General features: G+C 37.9%; 3 protein-coding genes across 3 annotated transcripts; 2 read left to right on the forward strand and 1 right to left on the reverse strand.

Annotated features, from left to right (window-relative positions):
- Positions 1–648: 648 nt before the first annotated feature.
- LOC120111106 lies at positions 649–2033 on the reverse strand. The gene is made up of 2 exons (XM_039127582.1): positions 1444–2033; positions 649–1059 (listed from the first exon to the last, which is right to left on the reverse strand). The coding sequence occupies exon 1, from the start codon at positions 2016–2018 to the stop codon at positions 1449–1451; it is 570 nt and encodes a 189-aa protein (XP_038983510.1). The 5' UTR covers positions 2019–2033; the 3' UTR covers positions 649–1059; positions 1444–1448.
- A 7867-nt stretch (positions 2034–9900) lies between these two features.
- Positions 9901–13929, forward strand: LOC120110968. Its single transcript, XM_039127000.1, has 2 exons — positions 9901–10167; positions 13390–13929. The coding sequence occupies exons 1-2, from the start codon at positions 9942–9944 to the stop codon at positions 13725–13727; spliced, it is 564 nt and encodes a 187-aa protein (XP_038982928.1). The 5' UTR covers positions 9901–9941; the 3' UTR covers positions 13728–13929.
- Positions 13930–17940: 4011 nt separating this feature from the next.
- LOC103707567 (SNF1-related protein kinase regulatory subunit beta-2-like) lies at positions 17941–25366 on the forward strand. Its single transcript, XM_008792102.4, has 5 exons — positions 17941–18174; positions 18261–18520; positions 22524–22702; positions 22824–22986; positions 24682–25366. Exons 2-5 carry the CDS (start codon positions 18350–18352, stop codon positions 25003–25005), a joined length of 837 nt encoding a protein of 278 aa, XP_008790324.1. The 5' UTR covers positions 17941–18174; positions 18261–18349; the 3' UTR covers positions 25006–25366.
- Positions 25367–26277: the final 911 nt, after the last annotated feature.

Genomic DNA, 26277 nt, shown 5'->3' on the forward strand with positions numbered 1-26277 from the left:
GCCATATTTGTTCAATTGACTCAATAAGTTCCAATATTCCTAGAAAAAATAGCAGATAGCAAATAAGTGATCCATGGATTCCTCTTCGAGTGAACAAAGACGACGAGTAGTAAGTAGGCCAATTTCTTCTCCTTAAATTCTCAGTCCTCAGATGTAAGGATTTGTCTTTACACAATAAAACCAGAAACACGTTGGCTTTATCAGGTCAAGAACATTTCCAAATTATAGTTGGCTGTCAGAGAGACAAATCCTCCATGCATCAAAAATTTACAACAAATATTAACTGAAAATAATCGCGTTCATACTTCATTCCAAACCAAGAGAGTCCTTCTGATCTGTGGTCTAGATGTTAGAGAATAGTGTAGACAGTTTGGCTAGTTCTTCCAAAACATGATAGATGTTATGGTCTCTCGAATCCATTCTCGAACTGTCCGGAAATTATTCTGATGCTTCCGCTTATATGGATGCACATATTGTGAAATAGGCAAATAGCTGAGCTTTCTTATACAAAATCGCTAATGAACAAGTTAGTCTAAGCAAGGATGAATTGCTGAAAAAGAGACAAAGGATAGAAAAGAGAAAAGGAGAAAAGGAAAAGGGAAGAAAAAGAGAGAAACATGGCAATCTGCTCTTATTTCACTCAGATAATAACTCATGAACCAAGGCATATAGATTCAGTAATTTGTCATTACTCTTGATCATAACGGTGGGTACCATTCTTTACAGTAGGATGAAAGATCACAATAAACATCAAAGGGAAAACCCCAAACCACTGTCCAACTTTTGTTGAGAATTTTGTGCTAGCTTGAGCTCTTGGCTGGCATAGGAGTGTTGCTACCCAAGTTTTTGATTTTTTTTTTTGATGTGCATCACTTATCTTTTTTACCATAACAGAATACGGATAATAGATGGAGCATGAATGTTGGAGATAACAAAACGACCTTAGGATATAGTAGATGCAACCATTAGCACTCCCCTTGCCACCCTGCCTGTCCCCTTCCAAAAAGAAATTGTGGATAGTTTCTTGGAAATGTCTTGTGCTCCTCGGTGCATCAATCCCTGCAAAAACAATCAAAGATTTCAATAAATTAAGCATAAAATTAAGCTGGGTTTTCAGACTCCAATGTATTTATTTATTCAATCATGCATATAGTAGGAAAGCATTATACAAATGCCCTTAGGTTTCCAAGGAAGCAACTCCGAAGATTCAAAATTGGTTTGAAACTATGAAAGAACCTCAAACACAACGAGAAAACCCTAACCCTAAAGGATGACATGCTTCATGTGCTTTTAAGGCTTTAAGCAGCAATCACAGGCTTTTAAGGCTTTTAAGAAAGCAAAGTCAATGATAAAGTTAGAAAGCTCCAAATCAGACCTCTAACCCTTTAGGAAACTTATCACTAAAATATTACATAGAATTTAAGAGGTTAGAGATCACCCTACCTAGTTCATGCCTTAATTCCTACCCTTGAACATTTGATGGAGCCCCTAGCGATGTCGATCTCAATTAAATTGTCTTCCTCATTAATCTCTGATAATAGCTCCATTAGCCCATGTTGCCTGCACACTGTTTCTGGTAAGAAGTCCAGTAGGAAACCTCCTCTCAGCTCTGGCTTTAACTGTGAATTTGACTCCTCTGTAACTACATAATTCCCGTGGGGAATCTCAATCTCAATGAGGTTGTCATCATCCGATATCGAACCTTCAGAGAATTCCTTCAATTGATGCGAATTCTTTGGCAAAGGCTCATCATCGCAGAGTGAAAATTTGAAGCATTCTGATGGACTTGGATTTTCCAACACATCTTTGTCCCTGCAAACTGAACCATTTAACAATGCATGACCATCAGTCTCACCTCCACTTATGTCTTCATATTCCAATGATGGGCCTGTTGACTTGGTGACCAATTCGTCTTGTGGAAACTTGCCTGCTTCTTCTTGGGTTGCCTTATTTTCCTCAAGAATCTCATGTTGGGGCAGAATCTGCAGACCAGCCTCTAGTTCTGGTGGCCTCTCCATAGTGTTGGGCTTGCAAAATTGGTCTCAACTTAGCAAGGAAAAACGGGAAAGAGGCGGAGAAAGCCAAGATGAACAAAGTGAGAAATGCTGAAGAGAAGGGATTACTGTGATAGCTAGAAAAGATGAGGAGGAGAGAGAGTGCCATGAACACTTTAGGATGATTGTGGAAAAAAGGACCCATGTGGTGATCACTTGTTTCTACCATGAGAAGTAGAGAATGGTAGAAATTTTATTAAACCAGGTAGAGGAAAGTCGCAAAGAACTCTTAACAGGTGTTGCTACATACAAGAGGACAAGAAGAAACCATCTGGAGTCACAACTCTCAGCTAGCTGCTCCTTTGTTCCTCCTTTTCTTCTTCTTCCTTCTCTTATTCAACACATGTGGGATGCAGCAGCGGACGTAACCAGAACACCTGCAGGAAAGGAAAGACCAAAAAGAATAGAATTCTTAGGTGGTGAGTCTCTTATAAGTGAATGTTGTGAGTTGTACTTGAGTAAGATCCAGAGAAGGATATTTATAGGCATTTGAACTGGAAGGTGGAGGAGGAAGGCAAAGAGGAGGATTAGTATCAGTTAAAGTAGCTCAGAGATCATAAAAAGAATATAAACTGAGAAACTACTTGCAGAGAAGAAGACAGACCAACAGGAAAATCTGTAAATAGGTGGGCTCTATTTCTCTTTGGAAGTGCATTGAAATTGTTGGGCTTGTTTACTTTCTTCACCTTCCCCATTGCTCCGCAAAAAATGGTTTCTTTTTTTTCTTTTCCTTTTGACATTTTACTCTTCTCCACACCTGAGACACTAACAACATCTGGTCCTTTTTTAATGCCTCCGATTCTCTTGGGAGAATCAAAGGTGTGGGTATAGATTTCTGAACTCCAATGGCTTAGAAGTTAGGGAGGCCATGTGCAGGGATAGCAGGTTACCACATGGCACTTTCCCTCCAAGACTCCATTAGAGAAGTCAAAAGAAATGGCATACAAAAAGGAACTAATTTTTTATAATTTTTTTCAAAACTCTCTGCAACAATTGTTAATTGTTTTTAGGCAGCCCATCACTGAAAAACACCATTTTCCACATCATATATCATGAATGTGTACTTAAAATTCTCTATTTCTTTCATTTTTTTTTTCCAAGTCAAAACAAGGTGAGGATCATCAGCCTAGCACAACAATTACCTGAAAAGAAATCTCCAAGCATCCACCTGCTTCTGTCTGCTTGCTTAAAGATCCACCTAAGAGAATCCTTTTCTATTGATAATTCTCTGCTACTCACACAGAACCCATGTAAAAAACTGAAGTTTTTAACCATCCCTCTGTAAGTAAACGCAGATGCCAGGCATGACAGTTTACCTGTTTCTGCTGCAACAACATCTCTCAGCCTGCAGCAGCTCTATTTCGGATTTCAATAAGAACCCCTCAACCCTGCACTAGATTCCGAGATTTTTTATTATAATGTCAGAAGTAGGAGCACAGAGTGATGATAAAGAGAGTAAAGGAAGATTAGCTATAATACCGCCCATCTCATGTCAACTGTTTTAGTTTGAAAAAGTTTTTTTTTTTTTTTTTTTGTTGCGAAGTTTGAAAAACTTATAATATAGCCCATCTCGTATGAACTGTTCTAGTTTGAAATTAAAATAGCTATCCATTATCACTTACCTAATAAGTTTATCATATCTCAGGTCTGACTAAGAGTTCATGGAACTGATCAGAGAACTCAGTCGTGATGTGTCCAAACCGAGTAATAGGTCAGTTAAATGGCCGACTTGTTTCGGAGATGTAAAGTGATATAAGATCATGAGGAGTCACTTGATGGAGGGAGATCGGCAACCTTTCTGTCTATTCCTTGGCTTGCTTTGGCGATATGATTTTAATTATCTTGTTTCAAGGGCTTTGTCTCTTGTTTGTGCTTATAATGATGGGCATAGATATGGCTTTATATCCTCTCATGATATCTATGTCCTTTTGCTATTGGATTCAGAACCTACAGAATTTAATGGTGGAGGTCCAGCCCTATCATGTTGTTCGTGTTTATATATGACGCACTGTCGATTGTGCATCTAATATATCAAACATCATGGGCCCTAAGAGAATGTTCCTATGAACTTTTTCAAAAGAAACTTCTCCATTCATTTCTTTTTTTGAAGTGTGAGTGGAGGAAATGAGACTACCACTCCTTTTATTTCACAGGAAAATAAGATAAAAGGGAAAAAGTTTTGCCTTTATCTTTTTGATGATGTAAAAGAAGGCAAAAGGAGAGGAACAGATGCAAGAAAAAGAAACTAAATGGTTTCAAACCAAGTGTCTGATAATCAAGATAGAGAATATTGATACTCGTAAGAAGAAGCAGTGGAGAAAAGAATCTTATCTAGACCAACAAGCAGGAGCATTCACTACCTAAAAGTTCTAAGCAATTTCACAAAGATTTTCAAGAAAAAGCACAAGAATCCAGAATGGCCACAAACTTCAAATTTCACATAAGCTTAAGAGAGTTTTTGAAACAAAAACAACCAATTTCATACCACGTCTAGTACCTCCTCTAAAGCATAATACAATTTGCTAGAAGGCATAAGAGGACGAATACGAGTTATAGCTGAAAAAAATAAAGTTGCAATCATTCAGTCATTGAAGAGGCTGATTGCAGCTGAGGCACACATCGAAGGCGGGGCTGATCTATTCTACAGTTTTTTTTCCTTTCCAGGACTGTATGATAGTTGAATAGCAAGCATGACATAATGTGCTCCAATCATATTTGACTTCCAAGAGAATATCTCAGAGAAGAAGTAACTGGCTGAAAACTTCATTATATGTAACCAAGGTAGAACCAGATTAACAAGGAAGAATAGGATCTTCTGCTCGAGCAATCTAAAATGAGAGCATCCCTAAAAAAGAAATATTAAATACATTGTCAGTTTCAATCATAAATCTCTTCAATTTTTTTTCCTTTTTTTTTTTCTTTTTTTTTGTATAGTGGAAAGTCACCTTCTAGATTTTAACTGGAAACTTTTCTCAGCTCAAGTGATGAGAAGAGGGGCTTGAATCTAATATTTTTTTTAACTTTTTTTTTAACATGTGAAGGGCATGATAAAAACGACTGCAATTTATGCTGCAAACAATCAAATAGAGGCTCAGATAATACCCATTTTCATTAGTTTCTTGCATAGTGTTATTTACCAACCTTGAAGTTTTATATTCTAATGAATTTCCAGTCTGACCTTACTTGTGCCACAGTTGATTGATAAGGGCATAGATAGAGTTGTCAATAGATTAGGAAGCTTGAGCTTAGCTAGAATAATAAGGCTTGTTTCAGATTTATTTGAACCATACTTGAACTCACTTCACTAGCTTGAAATTAATTTCATGCAAAGTCAGAAATTAATAGGATTGATCAGGCTCAACTCTGTAAGGCTAAAAATGTTATATCATATGCATACATATACACATATATTTATATGTAGATATATAATACATTCATATCAATACATATGTAATATTTGCGATCATATAAATTAAAGCTGATTCAATACTTGGTTAAACTCTCATGGAGCAAGAGAGCATCTCATAGTATATTTAATAATTTTCTATATTTATGTTTTCTGATTAACTATTATTATTTTCTAAATCTAAATATTTGAATCAGTTGAATATCAACATTGAATCAAGCTCAAGCTTGATTTGAAGGAATGGATCAGATTAGGATTTTTGGCTCTATAAATACCAAGAGCTCCCCAATATATCCAGGATGTAGAACTAAAGACATTTCTGTGTGGATCCTCACAGCAACATGTAGAGGTTTCTTTGATGTAAAATATAATTATTCTAGCGGCAGTTATTGGAGCCTATATAAATTGTGAGGACTCGTGCGGGCGTGTGTTAGTCTTACATCAGTTATTCGCCGAAAAGATTTTGGGTACTTATACATAACTAAAAAATCCAAATAATATCTTCCGACTCGCTATTTTGGGTGAAATCTTAGGTTGTGACAAATAATATTAGAGCGGACCTGGCCCAAGACCCATGTAGATTAGGAAACACTACAACACGGGCTCGTTGAGACTGATCATAGGCCGATCGTGGTACTTATGATTAGATTTGAACGGATTTGGACTCTTAGTCTGACGAGGACATCAGAGTTTAAAGGAGAGAGTATGTAAGGATCTGTGAAGGCGCGTATTTAGTCCTACATTAGTTCTTCGTCGAAGAGATCTTGGGTACCTATACAGGACTAAGGAACCTAAAAAATATCTTCCGGGTAGTCTTTTTGGATGAGGTTCTGAGTTGTTCCATAAATATATAAGAAAAACTTTGGCAATTAACCCCAAAGCAAATCTAGATTACAAATATTACTTTGTAGATCATTCAAAATCAAGACAGAGCCGACTGATGGGTAAGTACGATGGTGTCCTAACAAAGACTCTTGACAGAATCAATGGAATGTAGGAATTGGCTACTCCATCAATAAGTGACTTCTGAGGAACGTTGGAGACAGACTTCGAAAACTGGAGAGGGTCTTTCTTATATTTTAAGATTGCTAACACTTAGACATGTTTCAAATCTAAACACATGGATGTTTTGTGATATAAGAGGTGAGTGATAGGGAAGTTAGGCAACCAACCAATGGTTGTTACCACCATCTTTTCACCTCCCCCTTCCTTCTATGGGAGATTAAGAATTGCCCAAACAAAAACACCCATTAACTCATAGAAAACTGCAGTGATGCCCAATTCTCAAAGGTGTTTGAGCTCCTGGCCTCTTTCACATGTAATAACTAACTAGGGCAACCTTTTCCACGTACTTCAAAATCTATGTGAAAGTGCGTTGGTAATTTCCTACCTCTTTTCTTTTAATTTTTTTTCTTTTTAAGAACTATCCTACATTTTTTCGGTCTTATTATTTGTTTTTCCTTTTCTTCGAATAGGCTAGGCATGTAGGAAATCTGCAGTCGTCGCGTTTAAGACTCTAATACTCCTTTTCTAATCTCCTTTCAATATGCATTGGTTATAAGGGTTTGATCAAACAACTATAGAATATGTAATTTTAAAAGTGCTACCGCTATTTAACGAAAGATAAATGTGTTATTAATTTCTTCCAAGGCAAGTATATATCATGCTTAATTATCTAGACTTTTAGTCTACTTGCATCGCAATATAAGATAAAGAAGATTATTGCTATCTAGTGTAATTCTTCCTTCGGATCATTAGAAAGAGGATTACGTTAAGCAATCGAGGAGGATGAAAAACGGTTCCTATTTAGCGTAGCTTGAAGCATTAATTGCATCGGAGATTCTTACTAATATGGTGTGAGTGCAAGATTTGCATGCATGATATATTAGCTGATTATCGCTAATTATCTGATTTTTTTTTTACAACTAGTGGAAATTTTCCTACAATTAAGGGCCGACTTAGAAAGCTAGAGAAGCATGCATGGAAAGTCGATGTGTGATGATCGTGACACTTGTCGGCATGTTGCTAAGCTGGCCATGTAAAGGAGAGTCGTATGAACCCTAAATGAGCAAGCATGCTCGGCTAACGTTGTACAAAATGGGTTTAAATATGAGGAAGATCTCGGATCCATGGTTTTTGTGCTTCGGGAAGTTCAGCCTTGAGAGGATAAAAAGGGGCGGTGGCTGCCTATTTTGGGAATGTTGCACCCAATATTTTGGTTTGTGCACATTACAATTCACTGGTCCATGGTGGTGGAGGGGACCATATCTAGTCTATTTATAGCTTGCAATGGATGATGGACTCCTAACCACATGAAGGGGCACTCAACTCTTCCTCCTCGCCATGAGCACCTACCAAATAGGTGTGCAAGATCTCCATACCATTGTAGCATGTAGTCATGCCATATCATCTAAATTCAAGAATGGCGAAAAGAAAAGGTGAACAATGTACCTTTTGACACAAATTAGATACTTTGCTATGACCTAGGTATTATCCCAATGATCTGTATTCGAGTCTCTCCTTGGTATAATTATATATGTTAAGGGTCCTCTTTCAGTGCATGAGGCTCCTGCCACTGAGAAGTCCACTTACGGAGAGGCAATTTTCATATTCTAAAACCTATAACACCTAGGTCGTAATAAAGTATCCTTACCATTATGTCAAACTTTGCTCTTTGGGTGGAGTCCCCTCTCATTCAAACAGTGAGAGAAAAAAAAAAAGAATGCTAGTTCCTCCATTGCTATTTCACGATGCCTATTGCAAACTGCAGTACTCTGAGCTCTACTTTCTATAATTATAGTCGTTCTAGTGTTTCCTTTTCGAATTTCGACGGCTTGCTGCAAAACAAGGATATAGATTTGTTTAGCATTTTATTATTAGATATCATATACTGGGGAGTGTCTTGGAATTGGCACATCCTAAATCTGATTAATCTTTGACTCAAGTCAAAAGTTGAATATACTTACTCCATTTTTCAGTTGAATTCAATCAATTTGTTATATATTTTATTGATCTTTTAAAATTTTCAGATAAAATTAGATTGCAAGTAATCCAAGGGAAAAATAAAATTTAAAAATAAATCAAATATTTTATGTATATTATAAAGATATCATGCAAGAAAATAATGATTCAACAACTTGTAGACATTACCGATGGCCATATATTTTGCATGAGATTTGATTGACAAGCATATATAATTATATCCTGCAGCCAACAAACTAATGAGCATATATACTTAGTAAACTAAGTACACTAGTTTCTCGTTTTTTAAGAAGGGCTGTGAAATATGCAATTTATTAATTTTATGCGAGTCTGTGCTAGTTTTGGACTGGATGTATAAGATGCCTGGTGTTAGATATTGGACCCATATTTTGAAAATGGTCATTTTTTTTCTTTTTCCAAGTTTAATTCAAAATTTCATTGCTAATTGGAACACGATTATTTTTGAGTCAGTTATTGATCCTGAATAGGTCATGCCAATCTACTTGCATCTAGGACTACAAATGGGCCTGATAGGACCGAGGCATGCTTGACCCTGGCCCAAGCTAATTTCATGTACGGTCTTTATATTGGATCCAAACCCCATCTAATAGATGATCGAGTCGAGTTGGGTTAGATACATAGAAAATATTTTAGACCTAGGAGTCGTTCAAATCTAGTTGGGGTTATGTATATCCCGAACCTAACCTAAAATATTTGGATATGGATCGAGTTCACATCGGGTATGTTTCGGGTCCAAGCCTAGATTTGTTTACTAACAAAATTTTAGTCTTACTTCTGAATCAAACTGAATTTTGACTACCATAAAATTGTTTGCCAACATGGTCATAGCTTCGCAAATTAATGTTTATCTAGAATTACGATATGCTTCAAGAGGTTAACAACCTAAAAAATTGGCCTTTCTTAATATAGCTTGATTATTTAAGCACCTGTTTCTTAACCGAGGAATAAAAGAAATGACTTGGGATACTTTTTGCTGTGGGTTAGGTTTGTTTAAAATTTATGAGATCTAAACTTGATCTGAAATATGGAACGGATCTAATATTCGAACTCGATCAGACTCCATTAGTCTTCAAGGATAGGTTAGGTCGGATCTAACTAAAGTGGAGTGGGTCAGGTCATGAATCAACTTGACTCATTTGCAGCTTTACTTGCATCCGTGTCAATTTATGTGACCTTGTTAAGCAAGGGCATTATCATCTTTCTATTAATTAGTTGGAGTGGTTGCAAAATTGGATCTCGTTGGTCTCCAAAGCGAAGTTTTTATGCCTACTCTTATGTACCCGACTCACAAAGGAAGGCCCATTAGCATGCCAACATCACAAGACAACCCAGGGCTATTCCTGTAGTTGTAGAAACAAGTCAGGGCATTTGGGAAGCCCATATCCATTTCTATATATACCAGTATACCACTCGGCATGGGGTCTCGCTTCGAGCCATCCAACCAAGAAACCAAAGAGCCAAAGAAAAGAAGCAAAAAGATGGTGCACGACTTCCGAGGCGCCTCCATCTTGGTGGTGGCCGCGTTGCTCTTCCTTCCCCTCTTCCTGGGCTCCGCAGAGATGCCCATGCAGCTCTCACGTGCGGAGCTCGTGCACCAGGCCGGCTACGGGGAGGAGAGGCTCTCATCCGTGCTGATCACCGGCACCATTCTCTGCGACGCCTGCTTGCAACCCGGGTCCCACCTCCTCTCTTCCCATGTCCGAGGTCAGCCCATGGATCAACTTTGTCATGAATTTACTCACATTAATCGATAAGTTCATGATCATGTTTATCATCAACATTAATTTTGAATAACAATGTCAGATCAATATACAAGGAGATAACTATCTCCTTGTTCTGTCTTCTTTTCTTTTCATTTCTTCTTCTTTCTTCCTATTTTTTTCATAAGACAGAAAGGTAATGCAACTTTCACTCCTTTGAATAATAAAATCGGGTGGCATGGCCTCTCTTTTTCTCAAAGAAGAAGAAGAAGAAGAAGGACAATGCAAAGGTTGTGTAGCAATTGATCAATTTATATTGGATTATCATTTGTTGCCTTCATATCTCTTTTTTAAGTTCTCTACTATTTACAGTGGACCGTATATAAGTTGACTCAACAATAATCAAATAGTGCTTGGCATGTGCCGCGCATTGAGAAGAAGATGAATGAATTGGAACTCTTCTTTTTTTCTCCTTGTTAAAGAAAAAGAGCAAAACTTGGAAATAGGAGGCACGAGTTTGTTTACAGAGCTCTAGAAGGTATGCATGGGAGCGGGTGGTGTTTCTCACATGAATGAGGGATGGACATGATGGGGTTAGTTGTAACATAAAGAGACCGGAGCTCTACACATATGCGATACGTAGAGTCAAAATGGTGTCTAAGAGGAACAAAAAAAATGGAGCCTCCTTATATGGGTCACTACCAGGTTTCACAACTCTACTACACAATCTTAGAAGAGAGATGCCAACCTACTAACCTAGCAACTGTCGACAAAAACAATAAAAAAAAAAATCTCATAAATCTGAAGTTGACGACCTACCAAAAAAGTGGAGCTACTTCAAGACCTAGGCTTTCGCATTATGATAGTAAAGATTATGTGGGGACTAGATAGAGCTTATATATATCATGAATCAGTCGTGTACTTTTAAGTTGTTAAAATTAATTTGTTTAATCTATTTATGTAAATTACATTTTCCAGCCCTTGATAGTATTCTCTGACTTTGTCATCGTTATCAATTAGGTATGCTTGTTGGGTAGATGGCCTTTATCAATTGTAACCGAGTAGAATTGAAGGAACACAAGGGTGACATCAATGTAGGAATAAGCTATGACATGCCAACTTATACTCTTCCTCAATAAGCCGGGAGAGGTGCCGGCTTAAAGCAAGAGGGGGAAGTTAAAGCTTGGATGGAAGTTAGAGATGTTTTCAGTTTAGGTGGTGGGTTTTTATCAGAATATTAGATGAGAGCTGAATTCTTTTAACGGAAGATGTTTTATAATAGTAGTTTCCACAACCATAGAGAGGAGCTAATACAGAGGCTTATGAAACCAAAGGAGATGTGAAAGGTGTGGTACACTGCTTGTGTTTTCCTATTAAGTGAAGATAATGAGTTCATATTTTTTACGTAATGGAAAAACATGAGATATAGGTAAGGAAGTTGCAACAAATTCCTGTTCCTCAGGTGAACTATATATATACGGCACATAGGCTACCTTAAGACATTGATATGGTGGAATATATAGAGATATCTAAGTTCTTGACCACCATCGAAATCCTAAGTGACATGTTGCTTAAAAGATAAGTGTCGGTGGTTGCTTCTTGCATGGGTTTGTGATGTTGTGAGTTGTTCTAATTGGGTGGCCTAATTTTGACCATGGTTATAAGTCCCACAAATTCCTAACAAATGGCCAGAAATTGGTTTGATATTAGTTTATATAAAACCTACGGGATCAAAAGTTTAGGTTATTAGGAAGATGGTAGGTAAGGAGTTTGGATAGTTCAGGAGGAGGCTAAGAGAAGAAAAACAGTTTTGTTTGGAATGTCTTAAACTGGGTTGGAGATGATCACTTTCTTCAGCTTGCTCTGTAAACACGAGCGAAGCTGGTTTGAGTCTCTCATCTCATGTACCGATTTTAGCGCTCCCAAAATATTCAAAGGATTGTGTAAACAAGTCATAGGATATGCAAGTACTATATATTATGGTCGACCAGAGGGCCGTAGTGAGTATTTACGGCTGTGGATGGAGCTGATTACTTGTATTACTGGTCTCATGCTCTGTTTGGTTCCAATAAGCTTTGTTGATGATGAAAAAATCGATGTAAAGTTGATTGTGGCTGAGGCCTTATCTGATGAAGAGGTAAATGCTTGATGGAACAACAACTTTTCATACAAAATAAAATAAAATAAAATAAAATAAAATAAAACAAATTTTAAGATATAAATGGCATGGTTCAGATAAAAGCAAGGATTTCATTATGGTGCATCTATATAGACAGACATATACATACATACATACATACATACATACCTACAATAAATGTGGAATAAGATCTACCAAACTTTTCTTTTAATAATTTGGGCAAAATGTAGTTTTCCACCAAATTCATTGAGCAAAACAAATGTCACATTTTCAGCGGTGGGGGTTCCTCAGTCTAAAAAGTCCACCACCATGAAAATTGAACCAGATACAAGGTCCTCAAACAGAATATATATAAAAAATGGGCCCCAAAGTTCCCCGAAAGACACCAAGTCACCAACTTAAGGTTCTCCTTCCACGAAATAGGCAACATTATCCTAAGTTGTTATATGTCTCATAATCTCTACAAGAGATGCCTATATTAAGAGTAACAATTTATGATCCGACTCATCAATTCGTCCATAAATGATCTACTTTAAGCATATTTAGATTTGGCTTAAATCGGTTTGGATCATAAATACATCAACCTATATATCTAAATCTTTTTTTAAATAGGTCAGGTTCAGGTTTAGACTTTTGACCCATTTAACCTATTTTAATAATTTGACCATGACTCATTCTATTTTATATATTTAATAACTGTTTAACCCATTTAAAACTTGTGTAACCCATTTATGTCCTATTTAACTTAACCCACTTAACATGTTTAACTAGTTTAAATATATTTAATCCGTTAAAAATCTACTCAACATGTTTAACCATTTAAAATGATTTGATCTATTTAATAAACAGGTTATGCATATCGGGTCGGATAACTTGTTTAATAAACAAGTGAGGTCCATAATTAAATTTTTGATATGATCCGCATCCAATCTAACCCGACTCGACCTGATTGTCATCTCTAACATTTACAAACTTATAGGCCTCCAGCAATAATATGATTTCGTGATGGATGGCCGAGTTGCTTGATATAATTTGTTTGGTATGAACTAATCAATAAAATAACATGAAGTTGTCTATGGTTTGAAGGTGCAAAGGTAGCCATTGCATGCAAAACTGAAGAAAGGAGGAGGAAGACTAACTGGGCGTATGGAATGGCAGACGAGTATGGAGAATTCATCATCGACGTCCCTTCCCATCTCCATGCAATCCCACTGGAAGAGGACTGCGTTATCAGGGTCCTAAGAATGCCCAAGAACTCATGTTGCAGGCAAATGTCAGAAATGAACCACAAGGGAATAAAATTGTCTTCGGTTGGAAATAGCATCCGTGTCTATACTGCTGGAGTTGTACGGTTGAGCTGCAGAACTAGACCTTCTCAGGAGTGCTTGGAGAACGGGTACAATGACATGGAAAACGCGTGGTGAAGGATGGTGACGGTTTAGTACAAGAACCATTTCATATGAGTTGAGATCTTATGTACTACCTTGTTAGATTTCACCATGGATAGTTACTGTTCAAAAGTATATTGCATGTAATCACAAACATAAAAAAAAAAGGACGAGATCATGTGTGGATTAACTATAGTTGCTTCCGAGTTCTTAATTATTTTCTTCTTATTGCTTGCAAGTGTCTTCTCATAGCTCGTGTTCTGCTATTAGCATAATCTTAGAGATTAGGTAACAACCGCATCGCTCATAATATTTTTTTATTAACATGTTCTGTATCAATCTATATTATTTTTTTTATTAGAGATCACATAACACCTTATAGTTAGTAATACTTTTCATTATTAGTGTGATCCTATATCAGCCTATATTATTTTCTTTGTATGGAGTTTGTATACAAGTATATATAATCCCTGAGATGTACTGAATATGATGGAACAAAGAATTAAAATCATTTCTCTTTCTCTCTTTACTCTTGTTTTTCTCTTCTTCTATAAATATTTTAACAATTATTATTGTAGCAGTCTAAGGTCTTATATAAAAAAAAGATAAGGCTGAAGATATTCTTTGGATTCTTTGATCTTGTGTAAGCATCCAAGTAGTACATAACCAAATTAATACTTGTATGAGAAGTCCTCCCATGATGCTCACGTTATTCCTTTATATATGAAGGTATATGACAGATGGATAGATGGACGGACAAACAGAGAGAGAGAAAGAGAGGGAGAGAGAGAGAGAGAGCTTGTGAAATAGCTTTTAGTTTAGTTTGTTGGCGCCCCTTTTATGAGGCTTGCTCTTGGGAGTGGTTTAAGGCTCAAACTATGTTGCTGGCATATTATCTAGGTTAGGGCTTGGAAGTGGGTTGGGTTGGATTAGTTCTACTCTTGCATCTGAGCTAATTGGCTTCAAGTCTAAAATTTAGATCCACATTTGACTCTTTTGTTGATGTATTTGAATCCAATCAGCTTTCCTTTTGCTGCATATGCTTGTCTATTATTTGCGCATTATTGCTTATTCAATTTCTAAGAATCATATATTTTTGATCTTACATCTGGGATTTAGCACTGACCCATTGGTATTAATTTCAAGCTATTTGGCTCACAAGTCTGGTCTAAGATTAGAGTAACTTGGGCTATAGATTCTACCTTTGAGCTTACCCTAACCTATTTATCTTTTTGATCGAAATGCAGAGTGGGCCATTGTCTCCCCTTGCTTAGAAATTATTAAGTGGACTAGATCCACCATAGACCTAGGATGAAATCATCCTAACACATATTGTTATTACATATAAAAAGAATAAAAAGCAACACATGCTATGATGATTTCCTTCTAGGTCCATGATGGACCTGGTTCATCTAATAATTTTTTATGCCTACTTGTTGTATATCCTTATCCCATCGGCTACATTCTGCAATCTAAAATTAGATAGTGTACAATGTTGCACTTTAGTGATACACCATCTCTAGAATGGCACATTAAGGCCCGGAGAAAGGCCCCATTAGGGGTGCAAACTTGACTCGGGTCCAAATTGGACTTAACTATTATCAAGCTCGAGAAGCTCAAACAATTTTTCAAGTCGAACTCGAGTAGCAAAATACTGGGCTCAAAAGCTCACGAGCTTAATCGAGTAGATATATTTTTAATAATATTATATTTTACTTACAATATATATTATCAAATTAATATTTTAAAATATAATATTATGTTATATTTTGTTTTAACCATATTTATAAATTATGACTAAGGCTCAAATTAGAACTCGAATGTGAGCTCAAGTATGGCTCGGTTGATATTATAGTCGGGTCGAGTTGATCTCTAGTGTTGTTTTTTTTTGTTTGAACAAGCTGAGTTGAGCTTGGATGTTAAGTCTTGATCAATTTCGAATCGACGTGCGAGCTTGCATATTTTAAATTGAGCTCCAAGCTTTAGCTACTTGATTCGATTTAGCTCGATTCCATCCCAAGGCAGCGTCATCGGATTCTCATCCCGCATCCTATCTCTATCATGATGTCGACGCCTAACTACCTTCCCTGCCTTTTTGGATTCCTTGTCTCATTTGAGCTAAAAAAATCTGCCCCGTTCTTTTGCTTCCCCCCACTCCTTTTCGTCCCAACGCAAGGATTCCCCTCCCATGGGGAACGTCACAGGGTCCCACCATAACAACCGATTCGATCCTCATCAAACCTAACATTGCTATAGTAACGCAAATATCTAATACGAAAATTGAAGAACTTATGCACACTGTGTGGCTTTGGATGGGTTTGTTCACCATCCACTAACACAATGTGTGGCGTTTGGTATAAAAAAATAAGTTACTTAACCCTTTCTTTTCTTAGTGAGATTTTTGTTGCATTCCTCCATCAACAAATTGAAACAAAAATGACTGCACGTTTCATCACGCTCATCTTATTGGGTGATATGCAGTCACCATCTGGCGGAACCCTCATATACATGTTCTCCACATTTCCCCACTATGTGGAGACATTTTTTTTTTTTTTTTTTAAGTACATCGGTAGCCCACGCCAAATGAGCATGAGCATTATCCTTAGCATCAAGAGAAAGAAACCAGCATAAAGATAATGGGACAACTGCAATCTTAATCCATAGCACCTCTCCAAAATAATGAGTAGTAAAGAAGGCGACTTAGTCTGCAGCTATGTTCGTCTTCTGAAATATATGAATAATCTGGATCGAGCGGCAACCTGATATCAGCTTTTATATATCCTTGAGTATAGAGTGGCCATCCTCCTGCGTCGGACGTCGCGAATCCACTCGGTTATAATAGTAGAGGCCTTCTCTAGAATAATGCTATCTGCTCCTATAAACCTCCAGGCAGAGGCGACTCCCTCTTATGGGATATAATATTTTAGAAGCTTGCAACATAATAATTTAGACACACTTGGGAATATAAAATGTGGTGATTTAGATAATTATGACTCATTGCTTGCGTTGATGATTTAATCAAATTCTATGAGGCGCATCAAACCGTGGGGCCACCATCGCTGACAGAATGGGCTAAAGGCAAGTTGAAATGACGCGCTACAGGGACGCAAGTGGACCATCGAAGCGGTGGTCCCCGCCTCATCAACCGTCACACTGTTGCTATCACAGAACTGAAGGTACACCTGGAGATAGGATCGACGCAATGCCCTGCTGCCATCTGGTGCAACTACCACCACACGATTGGCCTGGGAGGGTCCACCTTCCGGGTCCCCCACATCAAGCCGTACGTCGTAGGTGGTCCCGGGTTTTTTATTGTGATTGGAAATTGTACCGTCAAGATGTCGCACTCACACAAGAGCTGGGTGTCGCCGTAGAATATCGTGTTTCACATTTTTTTTTTTTATCATAGCACGAAAGGAAACACCCAAAAAGGAACCCCGTAGAGTGATTCATCCACAGATAATTACCATTTATTGGGCCCCACCATTTAATTAGTCTTCAGGTTTCCTTTTCATGGGCCCACCACTTTCATTTGCTCCCCGTCCCGGGATCCCATCCGGGAAAATACCCACGTGGATGACCGTATTTTCTGGTGGGACTTTTTCTTTTTTCTTTTTACTTGCACTTGTCACGTGGGCAGGCACCTTTTATTGTAAAGCTAGAGGAAGACAAACACCTGATCCAGCGAGTAGTAGAATTTAATTATAACAACTGTTGTTATATTTTATTTTGCCGTTTCCGAGCGGCAATGATGCCTCTGAATGGTCTTCCGAACTCATTGGAGGAGGGGAAAGAAGCAAAAGTTAAAAAAAAAGAAGGGTTAAATATTCAATATCTATTTATATAAAAAAATAACAAGAAAAAAATAATATAACCTTATTTCAGGATATTTGATCGGGTGGTGAGAGATATAGTGATTTTTTAGGCTAAGCATGTATTCAAAAAAATTAATTAAATCGCGTACTAAGTAGTTTCTTATGTGGCCAGCCACACCGAGGCACCCTGTGCACTGGGGAGGAGGTTGTTTAGAATACTATGTAATTTATTGTTTTCTTATTTTTTTTAGATGTATCCGCATTTGTAATATATGAAATATATATTTTAGTAAAAAAATATAATTACTAATATAAAAATATTTTTTTATTTAAAAATATAATTTTATTATTATTACTGTTGTTGGTAATAATAAAAATTAGATGGCCACATCTTCGGTCCCAAGTGGGCTGGTGCTTCTTTGGGGGGTGGACGTGGGCTATCCTTTCTTGCTCTGTTTCTAGAGACATATGGCTGCCTGTTTTCCCTGTTCCTGTCCAGCGTCCGCTACCCCACCCCTCCTCTTTCTCCAGACTTTTCTATAGCCTTCTCTCTTTTGAGGGGCAGCTGGAGACGGAGGGAGGTGTTGGAATCCTCTCTCTCTCTTTCGATTTCGATTTTCCTATTGATAAAAAATGGAATCCATTCCAGAGTCCAGATTTTGCGAGAAGTAGTCTTCATTCCAAGCAGTGTTTTTTAGCCTTTCAATCACTTTTATCTTTGGTTTTTAGCTTATGGATTGATTTTTTGCTTAAGGTTCTATATGGGAATAAGGTGATATTGAGGGAAAGACGAGGTTTTGATCATCAAAATTTGATCTTTAGATCAGAAAATCTGTCTTCCAAATGGGTAACGTTAGTAGTATCCGGGAAGGAGAGGAGGAGGGGCGGCAGCAGGAGGGGGAGGGGCAGGCTCTTAGCTCTCAGTCTCGAGGAAAGTCGGAAGATTTGATCGGGCAGAGCCCTCCACAGAGCCCCAGACGTGCAGCAAGGTCTCCTCTGCTCTTCACTCCTCAGGTCATTTCTCATACATCCGTTTCTCTCTTCCTTTCTCTCAATTTCATCTCTTGGAAAAGAAGGAAAGAAAAGAACTCACATTCCTTATGTGTTACTTGCTCTTTTGTGGCTATCTTCTATGTTGATGAATGTTAGTTAATAGTTATGAACTGAAAGAGATGTGTGTGTGTGTTAATCCATGGCGTGATTTTTTTCTTTTCAAGTTTTCCTCTCTATGATTTTAGAAAATGCCACCTACATATATGTTCTGGATATTATTTTTTCTCATTAGAATTTGCTTGTAAGTTCTCGTGAATCCATTTTTTCCCTATAGTTGATTGTTACCTGGTTTTTAGTTAATTCTTTCCATAGTTTCAATATATTTGAATTAACGGGCTGTTGTTTGTCCCCCATCTACTATCTAGAATTCTGTTTTGTATCAAGTAATATTGCTTTTTCAATTTGGAAATTTTCTTACATTTACTATCTAGAATTCTGTTTCTTTTTATTTTCTCATGAACATGGTGTTACATGTTGACATAAATGATATTATTGGTTGGCTGTGCGATTTTTAAGTGAAGTCCGACTTCATTTAAAAATCATGATTTTTTTATGGCAGAGCGACTTCACTTAAAAATCGTAAATTTTTTTACGGCTAGATCTCTATTTCGTTCTACAGGGGTTCAGTCGTGGCCTCCGCCGGCCTCCCTCTCTCTCACTCTCCCGCTCCCTCTCTCTTTTCTTCTCTTTCCTTCTTCTTCTCCACCTCTAATGCGGCGTTTCGGATTCTTTACCTGTACCATCCCGGTAAGCCACTGGTACGGCTCGAGACGTCCTGAACCGGACGGTTCGGAACAGTTCCGCCAACTTTGATTCTAATACTATAAGAAGTAAAGAACTATACAACTTTGTTTTCATCACTTGCATTACTTTCATTTAATAGAATGCCTAATGTTCTGATGATAGTCTCTTACACCGTGGAGCCTTAAGCCTGTTTATATTGAGGCATTTCTTTAAAACTGGTGGGTAAATTTGTGCCCTTTTGATGCCTAGTTCTGGTTGGGTGGGTCCATATTTTTTATTTCCCAAATACAATTTCTTCTAAATATTTTTCAAGTTGCACAACTTCAGGTGGATGTGCATTTAGAGGTTTGCACTACCTTTTTTCCTGAGCAAAATGGTGGGCGATACCCACCCCACATTTCATTGATGAAATGAAAGGACGACTTGACCGAGAGACCCAATCCAGTACGAACAAACCGAGACCTGTTCAGACACTTACATGAAACATAAACCCAAACCACATTGCATTGTTCATTGTTGTAATCTTCTGGTTATATGGAAGAGCTAAATATTAAGATTGCTAATCTCGATCAAGGATTTCTGTTTTCATAGTTATGAAGCATGATTTGGTTGTTTGAGGTTATCATACTTTTACTTGATTGATAAATGCCTTTCCAGCCGTAAAGTTTCACTTTGTCCTGTATGCAAAAGTCTCCAAATGATTTTTTCCCCATCTTCATGAGGCATTCATCATCTTGTTTTGTTTAATGCATCTGTTTTTGCAACTCAGTGATAACATAACTGGTTCTTCATTTTACCTTAAATACCAAGACCTATAAATCTATCTTACTTGTGGTTTTCATAATTAATTATAATTTGTCTTAAATGCTTATAACCTATGTCCTAAGATGTGCTTTGCATATTTGAGAATGTTTGTGATGACATCTGTATCCTTAATCTCAACTTTAACCACCAGGCCTTCTCTTACTAGTACAGGGTCACCTTATAAATGAGATATGACTTGTTAATTAAATTAATTATGGTAAAATTCATCCTTAATTAATCATAGGACATGCTGATTATAAATGTGTCACAGGAGAATGAGTGCTTTTTGGTTAATTTTGGGTACCTGGTCAAATTCACCTTCATCCGTAGCAGTTATGCCCTATGGTATGAAGTTGTATAAGAAGTTCTAATTTGCTTTTATGGATTATATGTTAATTAGGTTTCCTAAGGATATATGTTGAAAATGGCACTGTATCTCCTAATACATTTTTCTTAGGTGGATAGTTCTTTTGATAAAGTACTCTACCTACAATTTCTTGATAGTGAAATGAGAAATTTGGAAAACAAGTTTAATAGGAGTGGGTAGTCAGATTTGTAATAAGCTTGTTTGGTATATTAAGGTTCCCAGGAAGCTTTACACATATATTTGGATAGTTATGTAGGAAAACGATTCTGACCTCTGACAATTTTTTTGCCATGAGAAGATGGACAAGGTGACTGCGTGTGTCTTTACAGGCCAGATAATTTGCTGTATGCCTCTTCACTGTCCTTTACTAGATGTCTTTTTGTCTCTGAAGAGTCGGTTCACATCAATGTCCCGTTACTAGAGGTTTCCTATGTCATAGTTTCATCAAATATGTTGATGGTTAAAGCAACGTTTGCTGTGATCCTACATGCTATGAAATGGAGGTCATAACAAAGGTTACTGCACCTTCAGAAGAAGGCTTCTTACTATGGCAAGGTTTCTTGTTGGCGATGTAATATGTGCCTGTGGTTGTGGGAAGTGGATCTTGTGACTGAGAGTGAGACTTCTATTTCAGGGCCCTCCAAGTGAATGCATATCTCTCTTATGTGCTCCTTTCTTGATTAGGGGGTTAGTCCATTATGTTGTTTTTATCCTTTTGCATTGTAATAATTAGTGCTGCTTATGGAAACTGCATGTTGCTTATAATATCTTTATTTTGCGCTCAAAATTTACATAACTATTTTTCTGTTTTTCTTTTTTTGGTCAAGTCATGCTTCTGTCATGTTATATCACAGCGTAAATCTCCTTTGCTATGCAATGTTTTTCTATTGTTCTTCTTCTTCCCCTTGTTTTTGGGTTTTATGTAGTGTTCAAGCTGTTGTTCCCCTTTATTTAGGCACTTTTTGTCCATTTTGTTAAGGAGGAAAACATAGTTAATGAATTGTTGGTATATTTTTGAAGGATTTATTTGTATACTTAGCAGTATACTGAGACTAGTAGGCATGGGAAGCATATTAAAACATTCATTTTAATTTCATATCTGCTGTACTTCAGCCAGAATTTTTTCTCATTTCTTTCCTTTTTTTCTTTTAATTTTGAGTGGTACTTGTTCCATTTCTTTAACTTCCTCTATTTGCTATATTATGAATATCCAGTGCTTCTAATCTTTATTTGGTTTGTTACATTTGAAAATTTTGTGGGTTCTTCCTCAGGCCTACTGTGAACAAGATATTTTTTCTTTTGATGAATGGACGATTAAACCAAATTTTTGTTTCTATATTTACAAGACTTGGGGACCTATCTTGGATGTGTGGACTATGGAACTCTCAATGCATACAGTGAAGCTTTTCTGTTTCTGCTCATTGAAGTGGCAGTTCCTATTTGTGTTGGGTTCTGAGGATAGCCCAGCTGTAGTGAAAGCAGAAATGCGACATTGAAGTCTTTGACATTTTTTCTGGTCCCAGATGTGTTCATATTTTTAAAGGATACATTTAGATTCAGCAGGAAAAGGTACTTTTACATTATTATGAGATAGGTCTTTTTCATGACGGGGCAAATTATTAAATACATCAAGGACTTTGACATTTTTATAGTGTTATAGGGTAGGCGCTCTCTTTGTTACAAGTGACTTGGTGACAATACACCACCCTTCGGAGGAAGAGGGATGTAATATCTTCATGTGATCTAGGTCTTGTTTAGCCTTTTGTCATCAGTATAACAGCACAAGCTGTATCTTCACTTTCCAGGATAAATCACATCATGTAGCTTCACTGAAAAGTAGCTTTTTGCTCTGTCATTTATCAAGAAACTACTAACCTAGTACGTTCATCAATTTAGATGTATTGCCATTGTTCTTGCTTGAACTAGATATTAATTGTAGACATTTTTTTTTCCTATCTGCTACCAGAATCACTTAATCTGGCTCTAACAAAGCCTCCTCATGTTCTAAAATCTACAAAAAAAGTTATGTTGTCGCTTTGATTTTCCCAGAACCCCGCGGTTCCACTGCAGAGACTTGAAGCGATGCATTCAGCAAGTGATTCATGGATGCAAGGTTTAACCGAGTACGAGAATGTCATCTATGACCAAGGAATTCCAACAATGATAACCTGGAGCCATGGTGGCAGGGAAGTCTTTGTGGAAGGATCCTGGGATAACTGGAAGACAAAGTATCAGGGCCTAGAGACAGTTTTGTCTTATATATGCAACATCAACTGTTCTTTATTTCAAAATATGTAGATGTTTTAAGGGACAAAGCAACTCATGTACGGATGGATTTTGCTATTGCAGGAAACCATTGCAAAAGTCGGGCAAGGACTTCACGATCATGAAAGTACTTCCATCAGGTTTCTACCAGTACAGATTCATCGTTGATGGAGAATGGAGGTATGCACCTGACATTCCCTGGATGCATGATGATATAGGGAATGCTTATAACATCTTAGACTTGAAGGTAACTACTTTAGCCTAGTATTTTATCAATTCTTCTTAATTAACCTTGTTAAGGTGCTCCATCATATATAATACACCATGCTGCTATCGATTACTTTAGTGTATTTTATTCTGATTTTATGCTGTTAAAATGAATTTTATGGAATATAGAATCCTAGCCATATTCTCGCATATCAACCAGTCTCTCTTTAACGCATGTGCAGGTGGGTTTATGCATGTCACTGATATGTCTCTGGGTTATGCTTGCTATCTTACAAAGGGACAGGTTCCAACATGACTCTCTTGTAATCATTTCGATAAATCCGTGTGTGCACATGCATGCGCGAGCGTGCGTGCGTGCGTGTGTATGAGAGAGAGAGGTTTTCATCATCACTCATACGGAACCTCTAATGTAGTATTGTGTTTCTGTTGTCTTTTTTCCAAGCAATTCTCCCATGGAATTAGCTTGGGTGCAATATGCTCCTCTTGATAGTTGCTTTCTTGGACTGAAAACTGAAAAAGGTTTAATTGGTTCAGGAGAAATGATATTCTTTCTTGGTAATGCCACCTGTAGTAGACTTTGTACTTCATTCTTCACAAATAGCGAAGATTTTGCTTGACCTAATAGATGTAAATGTATGGATCAAACATGACCTATTTTGTGTTTTTTGTTAATTCCTTGTCCTCCTTTGCTCGAGTAGTTATTGGAGTGTAATACAGAATCTGCAGATTACATATGTGGACTGCAACATCAGATTTGCTGATCTCAAAACGTGTTAAACAATTATTGATTAAGATCAAGTATCCTTTAACCAGCCGCATCAAGATTGATACTGTCACCACTATTCTGATCACAATAAATAAAAATCTCTCAATCCCTCGATAGAGCGTAGCTCAAATATCTGTTCATAACTTGAAACAAGCTAGTCAATATAAACTGTTATGGTATAAGCCATAGCATCAAGTCCATCAACTAAGGTCTCCCTTTCAGGGTCATTTATTCTCTGAAGGTCCTTCAGAACCAGGAGAAATCTAAATAAGATTACAAAGGATTAACTGATCCATCTCTTCACTTTCAGCTTCCGAGCAGGCCTTTCATTGATAGAGCATTGAGGCCACCATGTTGTTATGCTTGTTATCGAGTATACAGTAAACTAATCTGTATTCTTTCCATGTCGTTGCACTTTGTTAGCACAAAAAAAAAATAAAAGTTCCTACTTATTTGGCTGGATGAGTTGAACATTTTTTAGTCAGATGAGCCATTGTTCTATAGGTCACTCCTTTATTGTAGATGCATTGGCTAGGGATGCTTGAGCCATGGGGGCTCGAGATGAAATGGGGATATGAAAGAGGTAAATGTTATATGATGCTCCAATGCATCTATCCAGTTTTATTCTATTAAATGTTATTTCTTTTGGTTTGCTGAAATTTTGTTTAGACAATATTGAAACTTTGCTTATGAACCAACTACTCACCTTTGTGGACAACCGGCAATAGATTTGATAAATGTTACCATTCTCGATCAACTTTGAAGCTCTGCACAGTAGTTGATCCATCTCCATACAACATGCATCATATATTGCATATTTTAGTTATATAAAGTAACATCTTTTCTTCTCTATGACAACGTTGTTAAACAATATCTCATCACTCTCTGTTACAGAAGTTAAGATTTCATCATCAGAAGTTACATAGAAACTGCAAACTTGTGGTGCAGGAATTTGTCGCTGAGGACATAGAAAGTATTGCTGGTTTTGAGCCACCTCAGTCACCTGACTCAAGTTATAACAACTGGCCACTTGGTTCAGAGGATTTTGCCAAAGAACCACCAATTGTCCCTCCACAGCTGCACCTTACCCTTCTGAATGCACCAGCCGACATAGAGAGCCCCTCCTCTCTGTCGAGACCTCCGCATGTAGTGCTGAATCACCTTTACATTCAGAAAGGGAGGAGTGGTCAACCCATGGTGGCACTTGGTGCAACACGCAGGTTTCTGTCTAAGTACGTCACTGTGGTGCTCTACAAGTCCTTGCAGCGGTAATTACTGATAGAGTGGATCGCATAGATGTAAGGACTTGGGAGAGATTGATGTAGAGTGTGCTCATATAAGCATAATGAATTATGCCAAAGACTTCCAACTACAGTGGAGAAAAGAAAGAAATATAAACAAGGCTGATATCTCTACTCAAGGCAGAGATCAAACATCAGATAATTATAGTGATGTTGGTTAAATGTTTGGAGTAGAATATTCTTCAAGTTTCACTTTCATGAGCATTGGCTTTGAGTTATGTGACAAGTTGCTTGTAAATTGAAAAGTTGAAAAAAGAAATGAAAACCTCATGTCTGAACACTACGAAAAATTTTAAGTGATGAGATGATGCATAAAAAGATTGTAGGCAGGATTTTCCAGATGTTTATGTTCTAGCTTGCTAATGGACTACCAAAAATTCTTGTGCCAACTTTTATATGTCAAATTATTTTCGGTTTTCATGTTGATATCTTTCATATCCTCTAACATTAAGAGCAATAATCATTAAAACTAGAGTTGGGCACTGGGCCGGGCCGCCCACGGCCCGGCACGGCCCGGCACGAAGCGGGCCGTGCCTGGCACGGCCCGGCACGGCCCGGCACGAAGCGGGCCGTGCCTGGCACGGCCCGGCACGAAGCGGGCCGTGCCTGGCACGGCCCGCCCGCTACAGTGCCGGGCCGTGCCTGGCACGGCCCATTTGAGAGGGCCGTGCTGGGTCACAGGGTACTGGCCCGCGGGCCGAGCCCGGCACGGCCCGCTTCGGGCCTGGGCCGGCACGGCCCGGTCTAGGCCCGCGGGCCAAGCACGGCACGGCCCGCGGGCCAGCCCGGCACGGCCCATAAGGGCCTGGGCCGGGCTGGCCCGCGGGCCTGGCACGGTCCGGGCCTGGGCCCGGCCCGGCCCGATAAAAATTAATGCTTCATAAATTTTTTTAATAAATTAATAAATATTGAAAACTAAGGATTTATGAATATAAAGCCACCATTGGTGGGGGGTTTGGCATAAACCCCTACAAGTTTATTAATTTAAATCAAAATGGTACATGAAGGGAGGTTTGGACCTTGGTCTGACCTCCAGAATACAATAAGAAAGGGCCGAGGTTTGGACCTTGGTCTGACCTCCAGAATACAATAAAAATGTACAATTATAAAAAATTAAGAAATCTTACTAATCATCAGTGAATCAGTATTCACTCTTCAGTCTTCAGTCTGCAGTAATGTTTGTATCATCATCATCAGAGGATGTTGTATTATGTCCACTTTTATCTTGAAGTCTTGCCTCAGC

This window comes from Phoenix dactylifera, chromosome 6 (assembly GCF_009389715.1).
Source record: "Phoenix dactylifera cultivar Barhee BC4 chromosome 6, palm_55x_up_171113_PBpolish2nd_filt_p, whole genome shotgun sequence".
NCBI classification, from domain to species: domain Eukaryota; kingdom Viridiplantae; phylum Streptophyta; class Magnoliopsida; order Arecales; family Arecaceae; genus Phoenix; species Phoenix dactylifera.